Source organism: Bacillus rossius, chromosome 1 (genome assembly GCF_032445375.1).
Source record: "Bacillus rossius redtenbacheri isolate Brsri chromosome 1, Brsri_v3, whole genome shotgun sequence".
Taxonomy (NCBI): domain Eukaryota; kingdom Metazoa; phylum Arthropoda; class Insecta; order Phasmatodea; family Bacillidae; genus Bacillus; species Bacillus rossius.
Genome location: NC_086330.1, coordinates 71,485,190 through 71,502,524, shown reverse-complemented (window position 1 = coordinate 71,502,524; position 17,335 = coordinate 71,485,190). Strand labels below are relative to the sequence as shown.

Here is a 17,335-nt window from a genome sequence, read left to right as displayed (position 1 = left end):
AAAGCCGATCAGATGCTGAGACACAGCCTGGTCCATCGAAACGACTGAGGACGGAGTAGTTCTAATTAAGAAAATCACCGTGGATTATGCCTATTGGGGATACCACGTAAAAAAAAAACGCGCCTCTAGACTCTACCTCGTGGGTGGTGGGGAAAAGAGTCAATAATTAATTATTAATAATATTGCAAAATTTTTAACTAAAAAAGTTATAATAACAAAATAAAAAAAACAATAACTGATGACATATTATTAGTACACACGTATAATATAGGTATAGTTAAGAGTACTGAAAAATAGTACTCACTTCGGAGCACTGTAAAACCTTACCTATTGACGTAATGAAAAAATGATGCGAATAAAAGTTGTTCCTCAAACAACGATCTACAAAAATGGTCAGATATCATTATTTCGTAAAATGATAAAAAAAAGTTATATCGAAAAATATAAATTTTTTTCTCGAATTTCTGAAGATTTTCGCTTATAACTTTTTTATTTATAGTTCTACGACAAACAATTACTGGATTAAAGTTGTAGATAATTTAATTTTCAACAAACAATGTAAACAATTTTTTTTATCAAATAAATAGTTTCAGAGATATAATATCGTAAAAACCATTTCAACCCCTATTTTCAAGATGGCGGCCGTGGGACAAGGGTGGCGACCCCACAAACTTGGTTTTAGCTTTACACTGACCCCCCCTACACATCAAAAAATAAAATTGCGCCCTCTAAAAAACGCAACCCCAAATGTAACTTTTCAATGGACTAATTTAATTATTAACACGCAAAAGCTTGCAAACACCCACTTCAAAACTTCTTACTTCCAACGTTTTACTTTACTGATTTTAGTGGTTGGAAAGCATGGGAGAAATGTGTAATTTATATTACAATTTTATATCACAGTTAATGAACCAATTTAAAGATAATACGAAATTTAAAACCCAATATTCAAGCCACCAGAGTACTAAATAAACTGCAGTAAAAGATTTTTAAATAAAACAATTATGAATTGGCCAAATTCATGTTGTCTGAAGGTTCTATGGTCAAACGCTAAGGCTAATTTCACACGGACCCGACAGCCGACTAAAACGAGATAGCCTATAGCTGGTGCCGACACAAGCTTAGTGGATATTCACATTCTTGTACACGTCCACGGTGGTTATAAAGTATGAAACCGAATTTATCAAACGGATCGAAATAAGTTACTAGCGTAGATGGTCATGTGTAGACATTTGAGAGAAATCAATATGAGAATAAATGAGGTTGGGGCTTTTTTTTTGTAATGTTAGAGGATTTGAGAAATTATAAGAACTTGTTTTTTCATTATTTTAGTATGAATAAGATAATTTTTTTTTCTATTTACATGAAAGAATCAAGGACTCCACACAGCGCCGCAGCAGATCCTTCAGGCAATCTATCCAGACTACACAAACTTTGGCAATCACAATCAGTTGAGTGGAAAACTGCAATTTTTTTTGCCAATTTCGATAATTTAAAAGAATTTTGTATAATATTAAAAAAAAATCAGCAAAGAAAACGTTTGGTTAAAAATAAAGTATAAACATTTAGATCAAAAATTGAAAGAGTTCATTTTGGAAGTTTCAGACATGCATCATACAGTGGGAGTTGGTGGAATATGTCCGTATAAAGTCTCGGTCAGCATGTTCGTAATATTGAGCGGCAGTAGAGTGTGATTGTATTTGAGCTCCTTCAATGTTGCAATAACGAGGATGTACAAAATGTTATTGGTAGCCCTCACAAGAATGTAACTCATGTGGTGTGCTAGTTTAGGTTGATGGATTTATATCTGCTAATGATTTTTTGCGTTTCTTAATTTCTAAAATATAAGCACGTAAATGTTCTTCCTGGCGCAGGGTCCCGGCCGAGGATTGAGGATGGGGTCAGTTACCGGCCGCCACATTGGATTGTTACGGATATTTTCACAAAATTCCTTAAAAACGACTACAAAATCCTCAAATTGACTAAAAATGTGTTTACTATGAGGAAAAATTCTCATTTCTTGGAAAAAGTCTAATTCCCCCACCCCCACCCCCAAAATAATATTCGTAGGTTTAATTTTCTTTAGAGAGAGGCAATTTTCCTCAGAAAGGGGCATTTTTCTTCAAAGAGGAACAATTTTTTTCAGGGAAGGTTAAATTTCTAAAAATGGCAAAAACTCAAGCTTATGGGTCATTACCTTGACTTAGCTGTTAACTTGAAACTATTTGAATTTTAAACACAAAAATTTGGAAAAAAAATTTAAATCCAAACAACGAATAATTAATTTCCAATAATTATTTACTTAATTAATTTTATCCCTCGGTTCGATTCCCGTCGAGATCAATAAAAATAATTCAACATCCTCTTCATTAATTACCAGGCAACTGACCCCCTCCACTAGTACCTGAGCACATATTATTTCCTTCATTATAACATAATGGCTGCCAACTTAGATCCACCGTTTAGTTTTCGTCTGATAGTTTGCACTATGCCATATTGTTTTTTTTAAATGTTAAAGCACACTAACGTTAATCACCAGACAGTAAGCTATTGTCGCGTACGGCATCTTATCGGCCATTTCGGCTGCCATATTGTAAATTCGTGATTATTTAAATAAAAATTCGTAAAATTCAAGAACTAAATAAAAGTTAACTATTTTATTTTACACATTGATTTATTTAAATGATAACTCCTTGGTCTATGCAAAAAAAGTTACATTGCATTAAAAAAAATATTTATATGATTAAATATCGTCTCAATTGATCATTTTACCATAAAAGTCATAGTCAAGAGTCCAAGAAATAAAACGCCAAATTTTACAATTCAATATTTTTTTCATTAAAAAATAATATATATATAATTAACATAATTAATGAAATTCCGCATTATTTGGAAATCAGTCCTTTGCATGTCTGACATGTCATTTCAAGGCCTCTTTTCGTGACTCTTGAATACCATGTACGTCACACTTGTGCCACGTGGAGTCAGATTTTTCGAGCAAAACGGTTAATGGCGCTTGCGATTGCTACAAAGTATAAAAGTCTTATACCAGTAGATGCATCGGTACCGATGTGTGGGTTATGATAGCACAACAGCATTGGTAAATCATGACGTCGTGCCATAGTCGCTAGTGTAGACATCAATGTCATCTCGTCTGGCGTAACTGAACTTGTTAAAGTCTCGTCTAGCGTTGCCGTTAAGAGTGGTAGTACACCTTCCAATGGAATCTCCGCGGTCGTCAACATCGTTGCCATCGAGGTCACATCTACCAACGAAGTTGTAGACGGTATGCATACTCGACTGATGAGGTTGGAACTGCCGACGCGACGGTACGGAGGTGTTCGTCATTCATGCGACTGTAGCCACAGAGATTGATTATGAAATAACTATGTACAGTGACTGCGAGGACAGTTCTCAAACAAAGTATAACTGAAAGTTACACTGAAGACAATTCATTTATATGTATACCCACGCCCGAAAGCCACGTGACATTGTGGATTCAATCCACATTTAAAGTAAGTAACTTTACAAGTAGTGGGTACGTAGCGGTTATGGCCTACTTTGAAGGACGCCCGGTAGCCCTGCAATTCTCTGTGGTGGAAGTATGGTATGCTGTGCCGGAAGTATGGTACGTTTTGGTGTTAATTATGGTATATAGGCGAGGGTTTCTGGATATATTAACTAACGCAGTATGTGTGAAATAATGGTATGCCATTTTGTCCTCCCCTTTTCTATGTCTCCCCCCTTTCCATAGCAAGTATGCCACCGAGACACCCACACAAATCAAGGTCACCTGGTAGATCCAAAGTGATTAAATAATTTTTTTTTTAGCTTCGGCACCTGTGCCTCACCCCCGAACACCTCCTCAACGCTCACAACAGTGGCGATGTGGTTGCTTCAGTTCCAAGGCCATCATGTCGTCGGTTCGATGCCTGACGGCAGCAGCGGCGGACCTCTAATGCTAGGTTGTTCGCTTTACCAAGAGTGCCAAAATATATTTCATTTATCATATTTTATTCTTTTTGAAATTTGTAACTGCAATTTGCACAATAACGTTTTTTTAACATGCTCTGCTTAGAGTAGGAAAATAAGTCTGAAATATTTTTTATACTATGTCATAAATGGTGCTAGATCGAGATTTGCACTGACTAGAATATTTAATAATTTTCATAACTCTCGGTGCAAATACAGGAAATAAATATATATATTTTTAATGTTGGCACTAGACCGAGATAAAACAAACACGAATTATTTTCAAAGTGCAATATTAGTTTTTTGCTTACTTGCTTAATTCTAGGCTGGGATACGACTGAATTTGAATTATTCAAATTATATATTTTTTATATTTTTTCTTACTGTGCATGCCTGACGCTAGACCGAGAAAAGATAGCAAACTGCGTTGACTGAGGTCGATGTGTAGAACGCACGAGGGATCGAACCTCTATCCTTCAACTCTCGTCCGGAGAGGAACCCATCCGGACCACAGCGGCCTCTCAGTGACGAGAAAGAAACGAACAAGAAAATATATGTGATGTGTCATAACTACCGGTATTTTTTGCGATCACACCTTGCAAAAATGCGAATTACACAACAAGCCACATGACCCGCCGACCGAGAGACACGTTCGCTGTATGCAAAATTTATAAAATAATAGTTGTAGTAAGAAAGTTGTAGAGGTCAAGCGCAGGAAACAAATATGAATATATTAACGAATATTAACGAACATATTAACATATCAAACATATTAACGAATAGATGGCCTCCGCACCCAAGTAAAATGCATTATCAAAAGGCGTATCAAGCACGAGACAGAAAATAATGTATGATCAGCGTATTTTTAACGGCAGTCCCACATGAAAGGAATAGAAAACCTTCATGTCAGCTATTCCAAAACTATGAGAAAAAGTTATACATATAAATGTACGCAGTGTAATAAAATAAAAACACAATAAGCAAAAAAAAAAAAAAAAAAACACCCGACCCTCAACTAGAAAAACAATTCGAAACACTACGTAAACGTGTAGACACCTCGGGAAAAGAAACGACCCGATCAAAACTTATATGCCGCGCTCGTCAAACTGCCATCCCCAGACACCACTCACGCCCGAGATATCTATCCGCTCCCTTCCACCCGACAAGCACTTCTTACCTACATATGAAAGGAAAACCTATGCCAGCCCAGGTCAATCCTACACTGAAAATATATTTAAAAACACAATTAAAGAATACCCTATAAGGACTCTAGGCAGACCCATATCCTCTTCTCCCAAAAATAGCCACAGACACAGCAGTAGAGAACGGACATAATTAAATAAAGGGTACACAGAAACGACTGCTTACACATTTTCTCCTGCAGCAATGTTTCATGGAACACCGCCTTCAGTTGTTTAAAACAGGTATACAAAATTGTTTCAATAAAACACCATCGGAGTGTCGAACTCAGCCTCAAAACATTTGGGAACACTGTCTACGACCGCTAAATAGCGCTCGAACACCATGGAACCAATGGCTTGAAAACCCACAGGAAACGTCCACCGCGTTTCCCACCTGAGGCAGGCGAGTGAAGTGTGAGTTTGGTTGAGAGACCCCCACCTCTGCGAGCGGCGCGACGCGGAGTGACGGGACCGTGTGTTTGTGTGTGTGACTGAGTGGTGCTGTGTGTGTAGACAGGTGCGTGGTAAGGGGCGAACCACTCTCGAGCCTAGCTCCAGTGAAGAGTGTGAACTGTGGGCTGGACAGATATTTAATGATTAATGAAGATACATTTTTAAGTGCGAGTGATTTATGAGCAAATATCAAGTATGGTGATTTAATTAGTGATGTAAATGTTAGTAGTAAATAGAACTGTATAAAAATTAATTAAGCTCTTCTTTCAAAACCCGTTTTTTTCTCATTCGTAACAGTATATTTTGTTGTGTGTTGCTAAGTTAAATATTTTTTGTTCACAAGCATATGAAATGTCCTGTCGCATTGTGCTGTTACCTTCATGCCGCGGCTGGAGCGGTCGTGTATGACGTCAGTGGAGCGATGGTGCTCCGGCCTGGTCTTCTTCATGGCCAGCTCTCAGGCAGCCGTCTGGACTGCAGGCAGCATCGCGTCTGCAACAAGCACTCATGCTGACTATGCCATCGCATTGTTATACAGTCTTCATATTGGTTCCGTGGTTTACGGGCCCTTCCGTAAACTATCTCGAAATATTATGGTTTTATTGGTAAGGAAATTAAAAAAATAAAATATGCATACATACATTAATGAATTTGGATTTAATTTGAGCAGAATATTTAACAGCTTTTTAGCTACTTTAGCCATTTCGATACCACCATCTCATTGTAAAGTTTGACAATCATTTGTCATAAATCTGTAACTCCGATGATTGTACTCATAATGCTTTTATTTATGCCTATTAGTATTTTTGGGTCGCGGGAAGAAACGCGATCCATTCACAAAGTAGGACCATCCCGCACTACCAACAACTTTTAGTGACTCTAGTGGGTTGCTAGAACCACCACCAGCCCCCAGAACGCAAGAGCACCTCAGCAACCTCGGATATTTCCCCTGCCCCTTCTCCCAGCTCAAGGGGTTTACAGCCGATACAGCCAGAGTGCGCCCGAACGACCAGTGGCGTTAACTGTCCTCTCCATTACCATTACCTTTGTCTCTTCACTATGAGACAGGGTCTCTGGACCCAGCGGTCACCAGGGCTCGGCAGTCGAACCCACCAGAGGGGTTTCAGTCACATCTGATGTTGCCTGCAGATTCAGCCCATTTACTATTTCTGGTACCCTATCGGCAAATGAGGATTCCTGAGGCTAGGTTCCTCTGACAGAGTCCTCTTTTGCAGATCTTTCGGTCACCCATTGGTGTCACCTGGAGATAGAGGATTTCCGTAAGTGTCGAGAGGCTGTATATTCGCCTGTGAGCTTGTTGGGTAATGTCTTGGATACTAAAGCTGGCAACAGCTCCGACACCTCAAACGACAATCACCTTCTCCCACAAGAGTCAGACTCACTCCCGACGGACAAATTTAGCGTCTGTCGTTCTGGATGTGAGTGTTTCAGTAAAGATAGTGGGGGCGAGAAAAAAGACTAATTTGACCAGTGGTAGATCCCCTACTCAGTCGTGTAGCTGTGGCGGAAAGAAACAGATGGTTAGGTAAAGACTCCCATAAAACCTAATTGCAACACTAGCCACGTTTACCACAAGCTCACCGTCAGTTCTAACGCCAACTCAAACATACCTGAGACAACCTGGTGGGAGGCGTGTGGTCTTTGTTCTCCATGAAACTCCTGTGGCTTCGGAGATACACGGGGACGCGTTAAGTAGCGCGGAAATAGCACCGACAATTCTTGGGAGCGCGGTTCGCTACAGATTAAAACCAATGAAAATACGTTTCTAAAAAAAATGCAACAGCAATTTACTTTAATTAGCGAAATAAAACTGATAACTCATTGGCTAAATTTTTTGTTAAACCTATGTTGAGTGTTCTGACAGGAAATTTTACTGTCTGGAATGACTGCATGCATTCACATCAGCTTCTGTACCTGTTAATTGCGGCTTGTTAAGTATGCGCATAGAGATTATTAATCCCACGACTACAAATAATGAGAAAAAATAATTTAAATAAATGTAATATCTTTTAAAAACTTGATTTTTAAAAATTTCATGTATGGCACTGGACTATCTCAACTTTATTTGTTATGGCCCAAACACAAAGCCAAGCTATCAGGAGATACAGAATAGCAGTGACAAATAAAGTCATACATTTTAACTAAAAAAAGTTTTGTTTTATATTATGTACACTTAACAATGCATTAGATTTGTTATTTGTTGCTAATAATTTTACAGTTTATTTTAAATATTTCATTATCCCAAAGAATAGGCACAACAAGACACAGCTAGTTTGGATACATTGACATGGATTCATAAAGAACTGGATATTGATAAAAGTAAAGAATTTGGAAAGTGTGTATATAAACTGGAAAATATCCCAGGCGGCATCAATATACATCCGTCTAGAGAGGCAGTGGGAAGGAATAATGTGCTAGGAAGCAACTGCTGGGTAGGCAACCAGCGTGTCACGTATGACGAGCGAGCGGCGGACAGACAAGCATTTTATACCAGGCTGCATATAAAAGCTGGAAAAAATTAACGTTTTAATATCATGTCTGTATCGGCAATGAATTGCATGAGTTCAGGTTACTAATATGAATAAAAAATGTCTTACTTCACTAACATTATTATAAGTTCTCAGAGATCAACATATTTTGTTACATGTTAGTCTAGGACATTATTTATATGCGAAATTTTAACTGATTTGTTATTTAAAATTCATGTTTAAATGTAATGTATTATTAATTATTTTAATTTTATTGAGTTTATAAGCATATAGATTTACATATGAAAACCGCCAAAAATTCTAACTTGGTACTTAGGATTCAAACCCGAATACCTCCTACCGAAGATGGACCTTCAATTAAATGCACCAAAGGATATCAGTTCCCATGGAAATAAGTTGCAAAGAACATAGTGAAATTATTTTTAACTGAGCAAGAATAATACCCTACAAGCGCATACGCGACACAAAACTGAAGTTGCAGTTTTAAAACCAAAAAGCATCATTTTACAAGTTTTTATCCCCTCGAGAATATTTTCTATGTCGCTGAAAGCATGGAGTTTTAATCATAATAGGTAAATAAAAAAGTGACGAAAATAAATTAAAAATTTATTTATGTTTTTGACTAAACAATCAGGCCAAGGAACGAACCCTTGCCGATGTGTTGTACTAGGAGGGGAACCGATGCAGTCAGTGTGCGTTAAACAAATGGACAATCTCGTTCCGTTTGTAATTTTTCCTGAACTTCGAGGGAACTGCACTTATGAAGACATTAACTAGCCGCTGCTTCGTAGCAGGAATGTGGGTCAGGCTATTTCCGGACGCACAGAAAGACAGCCTGTGAGCCGGTGGCCCGGTGTCCTCTGCTCTGGGCGGGGAGGAGCGTAGTGAAGTGCGCAGCGCGGGGGCTCCCCGCCGCGGCTGTCGACCAGGGAGGGGCGCCGCCCACTCGGGGGGCCTAACTCCCCCGGGTCACGCGACCCGCTCGCCGGGCCTCCTGGGCTCCAGCTCCAGCCGCGGTACACGGGACTCCTCCCCGGCTCCTTTACTCTCAAACTGAACCTACCACTATCACTTACTTTTACACGCTCTTAAGTGCTTTCAAAGAAGAACTAACTGCAATCACGACTTCTACTTTCTTTTGGCACAAATTTACGTACAGTTGTCACATATGATAGAAAAAAGAATTGTGAACCTAAAACATGTTGGAATGATATCTCTGGAATGAAATTAAATCTTTAACACTAATTCAGTTTCCTGAAGGTTTAGCTCTTTAAAAACGAACAGATTTCTATATTATTATTTTTTGTTTTGTTTCACCACTGCACAACAGTTAAAGCAAGGTTTTGAAAGAACCACCTGATATATAATTCAGAATTTTTTTTTTTCGAAAAATTAAGAAACATTGCAATAAAATACATCAGTATTTTCCCATTTAACACTGATTTTGTAAGTTTTCAGTCATGCATGGTTAAGAACAATTGTTTTATGACTTTTAAAAATTCTGTACATGGTTTTTATTTTATGAATTTAAAGAATAAGGTTGGATTTAACTTTCCTAAATTAATTACCAGAAATATTTCCTAATGACTGTAAATTACTGTACAATTCTACGGTATTGTTTACTTTTTCAAATTTTTGATTTGGTTTAGTATTTTATATAGACTATATATTAATTAGTGATACTTTCATACGAAAATGTGCATTTGTTTGTATATAAAACGTTAGTTTGTGTTCTTTATCGAAATTTCTTGCTTGCTGTTCAGATCTCGTGGTGCCATTGGTTTACGCACAAGCGAAAACTTCTGAGTTGAAACACAGTATAAGGTATAATTGTGAGTGACGATCTTAATTGAACTGCTATTGAGTTTATTATATGGCCTCTTGTGCCGAGTATGTAGAAATGGAAGCAAAACCATTCGACCTGTAATGAAATGAAATTATAAATACTTATCAGTTTTGTTCACTAACCATTTTCAATAGTTTTTTATATGGCCTACTCTTTCTCTGCAGAGAGCGGCGTAGTGCGTATCAGTGGCGCGAGATCCGACGGTGATATGACGTCACGCACACAAACGTGGAACGGATCAAGCCAACACATATTCGATCATAATCATAGCCGATGCGATTGCACAAAGTCAACACACAACAATAAGTTCAATATGGATAAAAATATAAAATATTAAAAGAATATTATAGGTTTCTTAGATTATCTACTTACATATTTCATTTTTGTTCACTCCATGACTAAACTTAAAGATAGAACAGTAGATTCACCAGTTACGGAAATATTTTTGTAAGTCCCTGCCATTATTAATTTTTAATTTTCTAATTCTGCTACATGTAATATTTAATATTGCCAATTTTCTTAGTTTAGTTTCTCTAATCGTGAATATTCAAAATATAAATAATTTTTTCATAAAAAATTTCTCCACCGGACAGATATAAATGGTAGATTTCGAAGATTATCATTCCAAACATATTATTTTTAATAAAGCACAAATTGGGATAACCTTTATTTCTACTAAACTCCGAGATTGGCTGATTTTTAAGGTGAACATACAAAACTGAAGTCATTTATTCCGCTGGTTCAGTTAATTAATTTAACATCGCCTTAAAATTGTTCGAAAGTTATTTACTTTACGTGAGTCGAGGTTAAAGTTGACGCTACAATTTACACTCGAAGTATACAATCACAATATCGACATTCACTATAGTGCAATCCGTGTGATACATACTCATTCACACTTGTGACTGAGCCAAAGTGAATATTATATAATACAACTCCCGTAAGCCAGATCTGTTTTATTAAATCGTTATTCTTTAAGTAATTAAAATAGTAAACAAGTAATAATAGTAAATGTTATATATATAAATCAGTTCTAACCGTTTCATTACAATCAAAAGCATTTTTTTTTCACTAACCCGCTATGCACTTAGAAAGAACTCAATTATGTTACGCAAACTATTTTCACGCACATTTCTGTCCTCCTCACTAGAGATTTTTTGTTTGCATTTAATTGACACAATTTATACACAAACTTGGTGGTAGTATATAACCTGTTCCATATTTTCGATATGGAAGATTTAACTATTGCACAACATGTTCCAGTAATCATCTTTCACTCTCGTGAAACATGTATAATCCTGATAGAACTCACGTTGGGATGATTAAGTGTAAGACCGCTTTCACAAATGAAAACGGCAGTTGATTTGTTGGAGTTGGTGTCAGTGACTGGCGACCTACAAAACAACAGCGTTAGTTCGCTGCAGGCTAAAATGCAAATCCTTGTTCAATGAACTGACCCGTGTCATTGAAGACAGTCTATTTGACATGCCCCAGATTATTAGACGCCAGTGAGTGGCTCAATATAAAAGAAATATATGACAAAATCATGGGGATTAGGGACAGAAAGCAGGGGGCCAACGATTGAGCAAAACTCAAATGACTTAATTTTGTTTTTGCAGATAAACCTGGCATAATAAAGAAAAAAAAGAAAAATTCTGGTCTCTAGCGAAGAGTCAGGCGACGGAAGTTAATGCGTTTTATTATTGACGACGCAGCAACAGGCGTTAAAACTGGCCGCTAAGGCTGTCACGAAGCCCCGTGGTGGCTTTTATTTTATATTCCAGTGATTGGACGGATTACACCAAATGGCCATTAAGAGGCACATTGGTAACAGCGCGCGTGTCGAAGTCCACTGCTCGCTCGTTTCGTGACCGGACCAACAGTAAACACCAGTTTCCGAGGGTGTTATGCTTTTAATTTTGACGATTTTATTTTAGTTTAAATGTCTCTTAACTAATGTTAAAAACTTTTCATTTTACTTGCGATCACTTAGACGTGCAAAAACCTACCCTCCCGAAAATAAGTGTGCGAGTCCTTATTTACGTATACATTAGAGATTAAACTACTTTTGATAGAATATTTATTATTTGGAAATGCATAGCTACAAAAATTATTCCAATTTAGTAACATCACTTTTGTAAAAAAGAAATATTTTACAGCATAATATATAGAGATTTAACTATATATACATACATAAGCCAAAGTCCCGGTATTGCCTAGGTTTAACGCAGTATATATATATATATATATATATATATATATATACATACTTCTTATTTTTAGATAGAATAATTCTAATACAAAACACTAATGTTTTATTTAGAAATCATAATTTCTTGTGTATGGATGATAAAAGTAGTTTTCTTTTATGCAGACAGTACTATTCGTCTTATTATAAATGTCAAGTTTGCACAATTTGTTCAAGAACCACCAAAATCCTTTTCTAAGTGTTATGGATGTAGGATGAGGTGGTTTTTCAAATTCGTATGATTAAAATAATATTTCTCAACATTTTTTTTTCAAAATAATTGTACTTTTTTTCAAGTGTGAAAAAATTCATCCCGATAAAACCAAACTATTCTTAAAGGGGTAGATTTTATAAATCTCGCGCAAAGAGTGATTTTCCTCGTTTTTCTTCATCAGTTGTAGAGAGTTATTATGGTCAAGTATTCAACATTTCGTCAAGGTGAATATATGGGTAAACAAATGGGGATGAGTAAGTGGTTTTAAGAAATATTATGTAGACAGTGATCTTCCTCAGATTAAAAAAAAAATCAGACGTAAACGGTATTATTGTTCTTATTTCGATCGTTAGTTGTGAAAAACATTACCAATAAGTAAAAAAAAATTCCGCTTTAAGGGGCAGGAAAGGAAATAAAGGAAGTTCTTAAAAATATTATTGGGACCGTGAAATTCCTCTTGTATTGAAGATAAAGTGTTCAAAATTCAAAGCAAACTTAGATTAGACTGTAATTTTGTATAAAAAAACACAAACAATGCAAACAAACATAACATCTTCTTTATATGTATGTATAATCATACATTTACTTTTTCCTTATGAAGCGCGTTTATTGTCTTAATAATATTTTATTTTGCTATAAAAAAATCAAAGGGTTTATGTCCACCTAGTGTAAAATAAGCAAACAAACGACAAAGTTATGTACTAAATGTTATTACAAGAATGTGTTGAACAAATCTTAAGAAGAAAAATATTTTCCTAAAATATAGTGTAAAAATGCAATAATAAATTATTACAAGAAAACTTAAAAACAAATATCATCAAGCGAAAGGATTCAAACGGGGAATTTTAAATTCCGAAACACCTTCATGTACTACTAAGTTAAATAGACACCTTAGTTACTTGCGAAAACTATTGGGTTATACAAGTTTTAATCCCAGGACTATAACACATAATAAATCTGTCGATTATTTGTTTTTGTGGCTATTGAAGTTTGTAAATTGTATTCTAGAAAAGGTTTGCTGACACAAAATAATAACTTGACACACCGATACGCTTGGTACGTTCACGATGTTCACGTAAGCGAATATGTACCGGTCAATGCCGCCACACGCAGGCAGCTATCTGGACGACGTCGGCACGTGCTTCGGGTACAGCGGTAACGCACGTGCGCTATGGACTTGATGGTGCGTGCGCACTGTATTGCATTTACTTTTCTTGCAGTTTCACCCTCAGCGCACTTAAAAGAAGTAAAACGTAAAAAAAAATTAATTATTTTTTCCGAGAATTTCGTTATAACTTAGCCCAGCCTAGCATAAGTGTTACTTATTAAGAAAGCCAGAGTTGTCCGAGCACGCACTAACGTGCCTTATCCGGGAGTTTGGCTCGGGGTCGGCGGACAGAAGGTTCCTCGGACTCTCACCTGCGGCTGGCCTCCCGCGGTCCGCACAGCTCAGCGCCGCGCTTTGCTTCGACCGCCCGCCTCGACGTCGTGTCACTGACTGCCGCCAGGCGCCGGACTGGCCGCCGACAGCGCCACCAGTCGCTACTTCCCCTCCACGCCGCCCTCCGCCCCTTCCACCCCACTCCCCGCCACCCTGCCATTCTGCCCATCCACATATCTGCACTGCCGCTTCTAGCCTACTATCCGAATGTATCCGGAGATATGATCCATCTCGAAGATACAAGCTTCCACGGGGAAACAAATATTCAGGAAGAGTCCGAATGAATTCAACCGAAAAACTTCAGCTGCAGTTTCTTGGTGAAAAATAATGTTTATAACTATCTTATGTTACGGTATAAAGTCAGGCATGGACCTTCGAAAATGGACCAGAAGAACTGGCTTATTGAAAATATTAGGTTTTTTTATTTTATAAAACACTAGGGGGTTCGGATAGTGTTTTATTCAACAAAATGCAATATATATAACTGAGTTATTGCCCTTGAACCGACTGTGTTTGATGAATGCTAGTGTATCAAGTTAAGAGCAAAATTGAAGAAGCATCGCCTGTCAGGTATGCAACACGCATTACCACTGTTATGCTGGAGCTGCTAAAGATCAGGGGAACGGATTGTTACGTGAAGTAGGCCTACACAGTACACGACTGAGAAGGTAGTTAGTTAAAGGGAAACATTTATCCACTCGTAAATGTTAGATTTTACGTTACACCCAGATACCTAATCGACCTTTAAAAACCTCACTTCTGCGCCGGTCTTAGCACTTATTTTAATTATACAATATCCAGACCCTTAGTGTTACTTTTTTAATATTTTCTCTATTTTTTACGACAAACTAGTTGCTCTACTCCAACTTTGATGGCCTGTACCTTGGGTAGCACCAGGTTCGCTACTTACTTTTATTGATGAAACTGCAGCCGAATATTGTCGATTGGATTCAAGTTCAAACGGCATTTAAATTTGCAGAACGTTAACATATCATTACATATATTCACGCTTCGTAATTTCTGCAATGAAGTTTCACCATAATCAGAGTCCTATTCCACATGTAATAAAAAAACACCGAATAGTTCAAGGTTGAAAAAAATTAACACAGTATTAATAATAAATTACAAATTTACGTTAATTATCTTTATTTTAATCATGCAATTATAAGAAAAAAAAGAGAATTCCAGGAGTCATTATTGACAAGTTCACGAATAAAATAACTAAAAACAAACCATTTATTTTTTATAAATGCTCTAAAATTGTTATATATTTATGATTTTTCATTGCCAAATTTATTATTTTATTGATGTCATATAACTTTTCCAGTTGCTGCCAACATACAGGTGTAAAATAAACTCTTCTAAATTTTTGGTTTCTTTATTTTAACGCCGGCTTTAAAAGCATTGCAGTTAACAGCGTTGGTTTGGGGGCAGAGTATTGTTAATTATTTACCTAAGATTATACTTTTCCTTTAAGCCAGGCTTTCACACAACCTTTGAAATAGGTTTAGGTGCTCTGCAATCCAGTATTATTTATTACAGCCCATTATGCGATCTGGCACGGATCAAGCCATTTGCATGCCGATTTGTTTTTTTTTTTTCGGATAGATTTCATATTTAAAGCGAATAACACATGTTTTCCCAATGTTACAACTGTAAGCATATAGCACATATCCACAGAGCGGCTTGTTATAACTTGCTCTTAACATCATTTTATTGTTTTTTTTTTCGTATTCCCGTTGAAACTCTATTGTTTTTAAACATCTATGAAATTTGCTTATCTGGCATTAACGTCGTCCTGAAAGTGCTCAATGAAAATTGCTTGAGACTGTTAGGCGAAAATGTTTGGACGATGAAATTTGTATGGCAAGCGAATAGGCAATATTTTAAATGGGCCCTGAACGATACGCATCAATGGACATTGGAACTTTGAAATGTTAGGTACCTGTTATAAGGGGAATTATATATAATTTCATTTTGTTATATCATTATGTGGGAATTTTTGATCAATATTAAGATAGTTAAAGTATTTAAAATTACTGTTTACTATGTTGCATATTTAAATGTATTAGATAGCAGACTTATGGTATCATATGATAGCCTACATAACGAAAGCCGGCACAGTCATGATCATAAGTGTTGTATATCGAGTGCATTTAATAAATTTTCATAGTATTCCCTGTTAACTGCTTCTTTTAATTTTTTTTTTTTTTTTGGTATTCCAAGTTTGGCACTCACACACCGCGAATAGGAGGGGTTTTCGGGTGTTATATATTTTGTATTTCTAGTGTTTGGCATTAGTTTTAGTAACACTAGAACTTGACCCTCTTGGTGCGACTGTGCAGGGATGGTGATCAGCCTTGGTCTTGGTTGTCGAGATCAAGGCGGTGACAAGCTTGTATCAATCTTTTGATGTTATTGTAATAACTTAACGTCATTAGGTAAAGCACGAGTGATACGAAAACGTAAGCTACATAATTGCAATGGATTTGAAACAATTTTTTTTTTGGCTGCTGAAAAATGAGGTTTCCCTGAGCATTGGAAACTACTTCGAGACCCAGGCAGTGTGAGTGTTGTGCATCAGTGATAACAGTCAATAAGGCTCTAGTTGTACCTATAGACCGTCTCACTCTTAGATTGCGGTACACGGCTTAACTCGTGTGCTGTTGCCAAATCTCTAACACATTACAGATTTCAGGAGACGTGTATTTTTGGAATTCTGATTATCCAAGAATCATTTCAAGAACTCATATCGTAATTTATAATAATTTTATACTATAACGCTTATAATTTTGTTATAGATCGCTGCTTTTTTAAACTTCAACTTACAACAAGAAACCGTTCACATACATTGATTGGTTCGAATTAATACGATAAACATTATCTCTACTGCTGAACAAAACTGACCAAAGCTTCCTTCAAAACCCTTGCCAAACGAAGTAATTTCGCAGGCAAATAATTTGTAACAGCACTCGAGCTCTTAAAAGTCCAAAGTAAATCACAAAAAAAATCTCCGTATGTGTTGTAGTTCACTAAACCGGAAGCTGGAAAGTAACATAAATAATAAAACTGCGATGAATGCTAAAGATAAAACCATTTCAATCCAATATAGTGAACTATAGTAATAAATAACATATTTGATTGAGACTCCGAAGTCAGATAGACTTCTTGATGAATCAGTAAATATTTGGGCCCCCAAAATAAAGAATAAACAAAAAATATGGTCTACCAACAAAAAAAGTAGATATTGCTTAATATATTAAAGAGTTCAGTTCAAATTATTCACTTTTTGCACGACAGTAGTAGCTTATATAAATAGGGCTACGGACTCCACGTATTTCTAATGGAACTACGTTTGGTGGCTTGCTCAGTCACAGCTTGCCATTCGTAAGGAATCGGTCATTTCCGGGCGTGTCTGCCTCACGATACTTGTGACCGGAAGCTAGCCTTCGGCCTCGGACACCTTTGTA

At 36.8% G+C, this 17,335-nt stretch overlaps 1 protein-coding gene across 1 annotated transcript in view; it reads right to left on the bottom strand.

Moving 5' to 3' along the window:
* The window catches only part of LOC134529626 (uncharacterized), a 131,099-nt gene extending 117,169 nt beyond the window's left edge, over positions 1–13,930 (bottom strand). The window contains exons 1-2 of the mRNA XM_063363963.1: positions 13,844–13,930; positions 5,983–6,098 (exon numbers count right to left, since the gene is read on the bottom strand). Coding sequence (XP_063220033.1) covers positions 5,983–6,054 — 72 coding nt within the window. The 5' untranslated portion in view covers positions 6,055–6,098; positions 13,844–13,930. The remainder of the gene's footprint in view (positions 1–5,982; positions 6,099–13,843) is intronic.
* Positions 13,931–17,335: the final 3,405 nt, after the last annotated feature.